At 38.8% G+C, this 10,483-nt stretch overlaps 1 protein-coding gene across 1 annotated transcript; it reads left to right on the top strand.

The window, feature by feature from the left end:
- Positions 1 to 99: 99 nt before the first annotated feature.
- Positions 100 to 7,306, top strand: LOC100542225 (cell division cycle-associated protein 4). Its single transcript, XM_019615930.2, is given in 5 exon segments — positions 100 to 387; positions 2,896 to 2,976; positions 4,859 to 5,029; positions 5,031 to 5,162; positions 5,306 to 7,306. Coding segments are annotated over 4 exon segments (1,098 nt in total). The 5' UTR covers positions 100 to 387; positions 2,896 to 2,937; the 3' UTR covers positions 6,062 to 7,306.
- The last annotated feature ends 3,177 nt before the right edge of the window (positions 7,307 to 10,483 follow it).

The raw sequence follows: 10,483 nt of genomic DNA, 5'->3' as shown, positions 1-10,483 counted from the left end.
CGCCTCGGCCCCCGCCGCGCTCCCTCCCTTGCCTGCGTGCGCCCGTGCTCGTTCCCCGCCCCGGGCACGCCTCCGCCGCCGCCTTCCCCGCTGCCCTGGCTCCCTTCCCGCGGCCCTCGTGTGCTGCCCTAGGGGCACCCAGCCCCGACGCCTTCCTCCTGCCTTTGTCTCGGGCCCGTCGGGGTGTTCCCCGTCCTGGTAGCCCACCCTGGATCCGGGCACACCGTGCCCGAAAGGGAGTCGCTGCCTTTCCAGCTTCTCTTCAGATTTATGCGTCTTATGTCTGCTTCCTCCTAAAAGCGAACGGTGCCAGAATCTCTTTCTTCTCTGTTAGCTCGACTGTTAGAAAACGCCTTGTTCTGAAGCAGCCTTGTTCTGAAGCAGCCGGTATGTCTTTTGCGGGGTGTTACCACCTCCATCTGAATGTGGTTCTGGAATGTGTAAGCTGATGCTCCAGCAAGAATTGGATCAGATTTCAAGCACCTTATTTGTAAAGCAGGCTGGGAGTTTGTCACAAACTCAAAAGCAGCATTTTTTGTGAATGACATAGCACTGTGCTTCCTGCATTACTATTCCAACAAACAAAAAACCACACAGCTCCCCCTTTTTTCATACTTAGTTATCCTACAAATAGCCGTTGTCTCCTTGACAACTTCTTTCCTACAGCTGTTTCAAACAACAGTTAAGGTTTTGGCACAGTAGGTTTGGGCTTGTGAGGTAGCAGCAGCAGAAGGGAGATGATAGGATACAGCCAGTCCAGATATTGCCTCTTGAACGGAGGCAAATCCTGCCTGAAAGTAGGGGGGGGACTTGGAGCACCTTGCATCCAGAGCAACAGCAATCCTGTGAGCATGTACCAGAAGGTTTTATGTAACAGCTGATACCTTTTTGAGTACATTAATATGTAAATCAATTGAGAAGCACACTTAGCATTTTAATTAATTCGATTTTAAGGTTAGCATTCTCCTGAGATGAGTACTTGTTGGAGACGGTGCAGAAAAGTCAGGGGGTAGCTGTTTATTTGCAAGGTTTTAATTGAATTTGATTGCAGCTATTAAGGTTAAAAAATTACTAAGAACTTAGGTTCTGAGGCACACTGATGGGACAGGGATGAGAATCTGAAGAAATAGTTGCTATGATGGAGAAATTCTTCAGTGCATTTATGCTAGCAGAGATCCGTGTGGTTTGTTTATTGCTGTAGGCAAGAACCTAGAATCACATGTAGCAGGTCTTACACACTAACATGTTGCATGGGAAACTGTGTCCTTCTTTAGTGTGCTAAAGTCACAGGCTGATCTGCCAGCATCCCCTGCGTTCTTTCATTTGTGGATGTGATGGTGGTTTTTTTTCCAGGTGTTCTCATCAAGGGTCCCCTCCCATATCATTCCAGGAGGCAAACAGCCATGCTCTCTTCTTCTAACACTGTCTAATATCCAAAATAGCACTAGAAAATCTTTTCATTTATTATTCTCATGACTGTATCATTTCTACCTGCAGTTGCATTTTTGTTTATTTTGTATGGAAAAAGCTTTGTCCTTGTCACTTAACCAAAGCATCTGTTCAGAGATTCAAATGGTTACTGTGTGGAGAGCCTGCATTTCTTTTACAGAATGGGCTGAGAATATACCCAGGGAGCAAAAGCTTCAGAACTTCTATAGCATGATGAGGTGATTGATAGAAATGAGGAATACTGACTAGGTGCTGTGATGTCTCACTGGAGCTGTAGTTCAGGTGCCTCGCCACCCTCTCTCGAACACTGCTGTTAGCTCAGTCTGTAAAAGAATGAGTTGGCTGAAATAGTTTTTGTGATGTGACAGTGCTTTAGTAGTATTATTTTGGGGTTGTATCAAAAGATTTTGGCTTGAGTGTTTGAGGTGGCTTTTTTAATGCAATATTTTAATATGCAGCCCCTGGAGAAAAACAGATGGCTTTCCGCCAAAAAAAAAAAGGCTTTTGTCAACTATCTCTTCCCTTCTTCCCAGTTTCAAAAACAAGTGCTTTTTCAACAATTTTAATTACCAGCCACAACAGAAAACAAAGGTGTACATATGCATCCAGTTAACTTACTTATTTTTTAGGTCAACTTCAGTTGCAGGCACTGAACTGACTTGTACAGTCAGACATGTCTAGAACAGTAGCAGAATTGTATTCATGTTTTTTTCCTATGAGGTATTTGTAGCCCATTAAAACAGCATTCTTTTTTGCTTTAGTTGTTAAAGGAATTCTTGCATGTATTTGATAGTTGTGTTTGGTATATTCAATCTTGTTTTGCTTCGAATGTGTTTTGAAAACACATTGTTTTAGCCTTCCTAGCTAAAACAATTTCAGTTCTGTCATTACTTTCATTTTTGTCATCTTGCAAAGAAGATCTTAGTCACGAGGTTTCTGTGCTGCTGCTAAAGGAAAATCCTCCCCATCTTTGCTCTTTCAGTTTTATACTTGTGCGTGCACATTCTTTTCCTGTAGATGTTGTGGAGATATATGACTCTGTATGACAAAGGTGAAAACTGCACACTTTTGTGATAAACTTGCTTTTACTATGCCTTGCTACACATTTATGCTTCTCAGATGATGGCTAAAGATTTTGTTTGCTCTTCAAATGGCAAAGGCACAGGGATAAGGGGGAGGCTGGTCCAAAGGTCAGCGTAATAGCCCAGGACTTGGACTTAAATTGGCAGTTTCCTTCTCCTGTCACAGATTCTGTGCATAGTGTTCAGCAAATCATCATTGTGTTTCAGTTGTAAATCGGGTTTTATAGTGTCACAGGAGTGCTGTGAGGATAGAGATGCTGAAGCAATTGAAAAAGTAGAGCTGTGTATGTTTCTGAAATGGGAAATGGTTTTGCTGTGCATCTCCTGTTACTTGCCTGATGCCTTGCTTCCTGGTACTTGGTAGGTGCTGCCCTAACTGTTACTGTATGGACTCTTGCTCAGTAGCATGGGAGAAGAGGAAGGACTACATCAAGCACAATTACTGGTATGTAGCTTTTTCTCCTAACACGAAACAGAAATCTTAGTATTTTGAGCAGATTTAGAAACAAGGTGTCGAAGAACTGCTTTTTTGTGATGTAAGATACCTATTAGAAGTAAATATTATAGTGGGAAAAGTGATTGAAAATTCCAGTAAATTCTGTGAAATGCTTGAGAATAAATTTTGTTGTTGTTTTTTTTTGTTGGTCTTCTACCAGCTTGCATGTGTGATGTACTGATGTTTTCAAGTTCTGTGCTACATTCATTTATTCCATTGGTGTGCCTTAGAAGGTGTTTAATTGTCAAGCAGTAAATGGTTAAAAATCAGGTTAACATTCAATTAGTTTTATTATTCTTTTACAAGGAAAGAAGTTGAAATAAACAGAAATTTGAAACTCTGCGTGGAACATTTAAAGTCTGATGACATAACCAACCCTGTACGATCATTAGGCACAAAAGGTGTTTCCTAGAGGTTGTTGCACATAGGGTGTGTATGTGTAAACATTGTAAATACAACATTACATAAAAAATAATACAGGATATAACCAGATACAAAGTTTTAATGCCTCAAGGTCTGGAAAAGGCACTATCAAGTAGGAACTTGGGTTGTTTTTTGTTTTGTTTTGTTTTTTTTAAATTGGAAATAATACAAATATGCTGAGTTACAGGAGAAAACTTTAGAATGAAACTTCAGAAGCGTTTAATATACTGCTAGTCCGTATATAGCTTTTTAGAAGTCTATTAAACATGACCTTAAGACAAAGTTCATATGTTCTATACTGTGTTCTGTGTGCATTGTGATTTTTAAAGAGTTCTGAGCCTCCTCTGGAAGGAAGTCTTTAAGAGACAGCGAATTCAATAAAATGTTAATTTGTAGATATAGGCTACAACATGAGAAGTGTTGTACAGAGGTAGACCAAATGTTTATGTAGCTACTGTTCTAGCCTCACGTTTTCAGAGTAGGTAAGAGTGTAATGTACAATAAAAGGAGCAATGTAGTTTCACTTGGGTGCATTTTTACTAAGACTGAAAAAGCTGAAAGAGATCTCTCTGAAAACATGTGAACCATTCAGTAGCTACCAAAGATTAAGGTAGAGATTAGGCTTTACCAAGAGAAGCAGAATAAACCACGCTGCAGCAATAGCAGTTTGGTCTTATCAGCTCTGAGCTGAAAAATGTCATTTTATTTGAATCACTGTGTATAAAATTCCCAAAATGTTACGTAAAGAACTCTGAGGACAGAAGGCTTGAAAGGGACATGATAAAGGTGCATAAAAGTGAAGATTAGGTGCCGGCTTTCTTTTGCATCCTAACTTTCCTAAGACTAAGTGAAGTGACATCTATTGTATTTACAAACAGTTACTTTGTATTTGAAGAGGTCAGCTGTAGTGCTTCACTTGCATAGAGCGCTGCTACAAAAACCAGTGCAATTCAGAATCTGGAAGCTGCTGCTTGAAATTCATACCTTGGTTAATTCTGCAGGTGATTTTTTAGATGGAAATAATCAGAAGCCTGCACGTGCTCCAGTCATTTTAGCTAGTGAACATAAAGTAAGAATGCAAGAGTTTTGTTTTTTAGTAGTCAGCTGGGAAAGAAGTACAGAAGCCCATCCAGAGGACGAGTCTGTCCTTATTGGAATTGCACAATTCATATTGCAACTGAGCTGTTCGTTTACTCACTTGACTAAGGGCACATGAAGGAATGCTTGAGTTATATGAAGTGAATTTGTGTTACACCCCAAGTGACTAAACTTAACCTTTTCCAGTACACTGTCTGTGAGATATATCTTTCTTTTTTTTTTTGTTACTACGTTAGGCATATTGGTTTTCCACAGGGGTCATATATTTAAAAGATGGTGTGCCAGGTTGTATTTTTATTTCCAAAATTAGAGGTTAAGCATGCCAATAGAAACTCAGGAGGAGCGAGGAGAAACTGCCTCTCCAGTAGGTGAAATACAGCTGTTGGGATGGTCGCTTCTGTGCGAAGCAGCGGCTTCTGACTTCCATCAAGTTTGGCAATTAATGGGAACCAGGAGCTGGGAGCCCCTGCCTCTCTCGGGTGCCTCTCTCAGGTGCCTCTCTGCGAAGCCATGACTCATGGACCTGCTCACTCCTGGTTCCTGAGTGTCGTCTTTGGGACCCTGTCCATGTGTTCCTGACCCCTGTTGTACCACAATGGCCATTCTATAACCTGGTATGATAATTCTGATGTTTTTATCTTCAAAGAATTTACTGTTTAGTTTTTCTGTTTCGGTTTACTTTTTTAGTCTTTTGTTTTTCTGTCTATTGAGCTGCTTATGTTGTACAATATTTTTTTATTTTTTATTTTTTTAACAGGACACGATGTTTATGCGAGGACTGAAAAGAAAATGTTTTGATGGCGAAGAAGATATTGAAGGAACTCTGGCTGGTATTAAGGCTATTCCTTCATATAATCTTCAGCGACAGTCACTTTTAGATATGTCCTTGGTTAAACTTCAGCTGTGTCACATGCTGGTCGAACCTAACCTTTGTCGTTCGGTACTTATAGCCAACACGGTACGCCAGATCCAAGAGGAAATGACCCAAGATGGGACTTGGCAGATGATAAATATGCAGAATACAGGCCAGACATCCGTGGATCGTCTTGTTTCAACAGATATCCTCTGTCGCTCATCTAGGGAGCAAGCTGAGGGAAAGCATGTTCCAGGTTACAGTACTTTCAGTAAAGACTTTGAGGGTGACCAGGCACAAGATAGTTCAGAAACTATGTCAACAGCCTCTTCAGTGCAAGCTCTAAGAAACCTGCAAAGTAATGTGTGGGAAATGGAGAATTCACAAGAAAATAAAGGAAATTTTCAAAAATCGTTAGATCAAATATTTGAGACACTGGAGAACAAAAGTCCTAATTCAGTTGAAGACCTGTTTTCAGAAGTTGACAATTCTTACTATGATCTTGATACTATGTTAACAGGCATGATGAGCAACACCAAAATGGGACACTGTGATGGGCTAGAACCATTTCCCTCTCCAACAACTACAACTTCTAGCTCTAATTGTAAATCTGATCTTAATGAGCTTGATCATATTGTAGAAATCCTTGTTGAATCCTGAAACTCCTTGCGTAGGAGATAAAGATCTGTTAATGGAAAAAAAGACTCAAGAAAGCTATTTCCACAGTTTGTTCTATCAAATCTGCACATGTATTTTACAAATATCTATATATTATATAGATATATATATTAAAAAAAAGACACTTCATATTGCAAAATAGTGTTAACTCCTGAAGTTAACTTGCAACTTGTAGTGTAATGATCCAATCTCTTGTCCACTGAACTGTAAGTACATATGGTAAATGTTTTTAAGTATGTGGTCCAAGGCTTTCAAATTTGGGTTACTTCTACAAATTTGTTCTAGCCTTTGACAGAGGATGTGCTTAGTGAGAAGGATTGTCTCATCCTTCTTCTTTTTATCATTCTCCCACTGAAAATGGTAACAAACACAGTGAGAAGCTGGATAACTGGCTTCCCATTTTCCTCCAGCTTCCACTTTGCTACGCCACATAACTCCTATAATATTTGCTGCTTCTGTTCTAAGTCGCTACATGGCTCTTAAAGAGCAGTATGCAATAGTTCCCATTATTCTAGCTAGCTTCTTCTGGTTTTTGCTACATTTTTTTTACTTTAAAGATAGTTTTAAAGTGTTTATTGGTGTTTAGAATTTTCCAGGTATTTTCCTAAAGTATATTTTTACTACAGATGTTGTGTCAGCTGCTAACTTAGCAACTTTTGATCAGATCTGCAGTTGATGTATTTTTTGAAAGGTTTTCAAAAAGGGATGTTTTTTTTTTTTTACTGTGAGCTACCCGATGTAGTTCAGTAAAGTGTATGTAAATGTAAATATACAATTTTATACTTTACATTAAAATGTAAGAGCTGTTTTCATGATTCTGTTTTATAGAGTAGTACTTTACTAAATTGAGAATTGTACTATTATGCTTTTTATACCCCACATACTTGGTTGTCGTTAGAGGAAGAGCTCTGATCCAACTAGAGACAATAACATTTAATTCATTTCAGACCATATTTTTTCTTAACTACAAACCTAAATTACATAGGATTTTATTTATGTGTATTTATATGTAAATGTCATCAAGTGAATTGTTTGTCACTGAAATCTACCATCAAATATTTGTTTATATGGGTTAACTATCTTGCACTAATTACTACAAAAAGTGTTACTAGCGGCCTTTAAATCTCAACTGGTATGTCTCCATCTCTTGTCACGATTAGTATGCTCCACTCTTAAATGAGTTTCCTATTTTTTTTTTTTTTAATAACAAAAGATAATACAACATGGGATGGTGTTCTTTTCTTCAAATACTCACATTCATGTGAGTGTATATAATTAAGCATATTGTTACGAGACTTCTTTGGGGGGGAGGAGGGAAGAAGTGAAGGGGAGGATACGTAAAGAACATACACTGTTTGGTTTTGTTGCAAAAGATAAAATGTGGCAAGAGGCCTGACCAAGCAGCGAAGTAGGCAAGGGAGAGAAGATTGTTTGATTTTTTTTCTGGAGTGTTTTAGCCAAGAGGAAGACATACACCACTTACTTAGTCGTTTTCTGTAGATTTGAATCCAGCAAGTCACTGAACTTGAAGAGAGTGCATTTCTAGATACCTGGCAGCCCATGCTTTCTTACAAGTGATCTTACTGCATACTGCCTTTTTCAGATTCTCAAACATCCCCAGAGCAGAGGGTGAGGGCAGGAGGATGTTAAGGGTATGCTGGTGTCACCTCTGCAAAAATACACTGCTGAGCTTAGGTTTTCAACAAGTGATTCAGAAGCATCTGGTTCGGGGGAAAAATGACATCACTTGCTAAATTATTCAGACTTGATAGTGGAATTCATATTAATCTTTACTTGCCATAGTAGTCAAACATTGTTTCCTCAATTAAATCTTCATTAATGGCCCTATTAAATATGAAATACCATGTAGACACTTGGCAATTTCTATCTGTGTAATACAGCTGGACCTAAGAAACACCAAGTACTACTGGACATTTTAAACAAGAGAGACATCACCAATAACTGAAAGATGTGGTAGTGTAATGTCATAGTCCAAGAGGATACAAATATTGATGCAACTGTCCTATCTCCTAGGGAAAGAATAGTCTGTTTTATTTGTCAGTGTTACAGTATAAGAAATTACTTCTAAAATGATGAATCCTCAAGAAAACATGCTTAATGCTTTTCTGTATGGATAGACAGCAGATGCCCTAGAATAAAGTAGTCAGATTGCTTCAAAGTTTTACAACCAGAACAGGAATGATAAATTGAATAAATAAATACCTTCCGTTCCTCTGGAAACTTCCCCCAAGCTGCTCTGAACCGTGGTGGTTCAAAACTCCAAGTGTTGAACAACTGTCGGTGTTCCCCACTGTTCCTTTTCCCCTTCCATTTTTTTGTTAAATGAGAAATTACAAGTTTAGATATTTAGATCTTTTCCCCTTTCCTCTTCGGTATGCTTCAGTCTTTGTGTATGAGGTGGGAGTTAGTGTGAGTGTTCACGGCTTTTACACTGCGTGTGTCAAATACACACACACATGAATGATTGCACCAAGCGTGTAGTCAGCTGCATCCCTTTGCTGGGGAGGCCATACTCAGCGAAGAGTAATTTGTAGGGACTGCTTGGCTTAACAGGAACGGTATTAGGTAAGTATGTGGTTATGTCGTTAACTATTTTAAACAGAAATATGCTTTATTATGTTCTTAAGACTTATGCCAAATCTTATGTGCTCTTACATGTCTGATGTCTTGGCTCAAGTGTTGAGCTGGTTGAAGAATTTGTGTTGCTGAAACTTGCACAGTCACTCTGCAGATGTGTACGTAGAGCTGCTCTGACTTTGCAAGTCAGTGTACAGTCAGCCTATTGCTTTTTGGTATGCTTTTTGGTATGAGCTGCTGCTCATTCTGTAGCTTCACTTCTTTAATAAGAAAGCTAATTTTATTTTTGTGCTCGTATTGTCATTTCTTTGTTAGTGCAAATAGTTAAATATGCTTCACGTAAAGGTTAATAAAATATTTTGCTCTGTATTCCTCCCCGATAAAGAAAGAGAGCAAGGACGATAGAGTGCCTGTAAGTTGGTGAACTTTAAATTGCTTTCTTTTTTGTGAATTCTTATTACAAATGAGAAATGTGATATTTGCTGATGGCAATTTTCTTAATTGCTACATATAGATGGAAATTAATTGAACCTCTGTTAAGGCTTCTCTAAGGTTCTCCTACCATTTCTTGTGGCCTCTTTTATGTCTTCCTAGGGAAAAGGGCCACAAAACTTGTATGACAGTCATGCTGTTTCAAAGTAAGCTGTGTGTCTGAATGACATAACTCTGCTTTAGACTCGCATAAAAGAAAGTACTTTATAGCTAACGAACATCTGCTTCCTTCTCAGAACCCTGAATATCTGTCCCGTCTGCCCTTTTATGTGTAGTTTTGTTTCTCCTTTCTTTCAAGAAAACCGGGATATGAGGAGCTTTTGGAGTCAGGGCATTCGGCAAAATGTGTGAGAATCGAGGCTGAGATGGCTTGCGTATCACTTTGATATTTTTATTTTTTAACCCCTTTCTCTTCCACAGCTCTGTGAATTTATTTAGGAAGAGATTTGGAATAGCTCTCTGAATGTAGTCATGTTTGCATAAAGGACAAATCTGGTAAACAAGGAGGGTATCATTTATTTAGATGAAAACTGCCATTGCAGATTGTCTGAAAGGTACAGCAACACCTGTGGCTTTCATCCTCTAGCAGGTTAGGGATTCAGAAAGGAGTCTGCACTCAGTTGTGCTGGAGGCTGTCCTTTGGTCATTTCTTGAAGTCTCAGGTCTAGACTGGTTTAGCAGGCATTTCAAAAAGCATTACTGTAAACTGCTTGATAGTACAGTTTTATACTGTAATTATCAGTCCATTATGGATGTCTCATGTCTCGGGATATTGATGTGAGCGTATGACTGCTGATGTATGTTCCCATGTAACCAAACAAACTTGGTCAAAAGGCAGTGTGAAAAAAACATCCTGTCTTATGCTGACACTTTCAAAAGTGAGTTGCGTTCAGAGTGAAAGTATGCTTATGTCTCAGGCCTGGGATGTATAGTCCCTTATGCAAAAAAAACATGATTGATCATGACAAGTTTTGATTGCTCATCAATTCCTAAATGAGTGTGATTTCACAGCATAGGAAACATGATTAATACTAAAAGTACCAAAACACCAACTTATCTCTAATACTTCATAGCAGTGAAGTGTACATCTTAAAAAATTCAACTATAAGGCCTCGCAGGGTTTATTCCAGCTCCTTAAGACAAAACTGGCAGTTAAATTTTTTTTTCCTATTTTTTTGAAGGAAATACCACGAAGAGCTGAAATCACTGGATAGTTCAAGTTCCAAAGAAGATATGCTTCAGTTGCATGTAGTGGCTTGACTTCTTTATATAGTCAGTGGAAAATAAGTAATATTTTGTCTGAATTGTAGCTTT

The sequence above is a fragment of the Meleagris gallopavo genome, chromosome 5 (genome assembly GCF_000146605.3).
Source record: "Meleagris gallopavo isolate NT-WF06-2002-E0010 breed Aviagen turkey brand Nicholas breeding stock chromosome 5, Turkey_5.1, whole genome shotgun sequence".
NCBI classification, from domain to species: Eukaryota; Metazoa; Chordata; class Aves; order Galliformes; family Phasianidae; genus Meleagris; species Meleagris gallopavo.
Note: the sequence above shows the minus strand (reverse complement) of the source record. Positions and strands in the feature narration are given on the sequence as shown.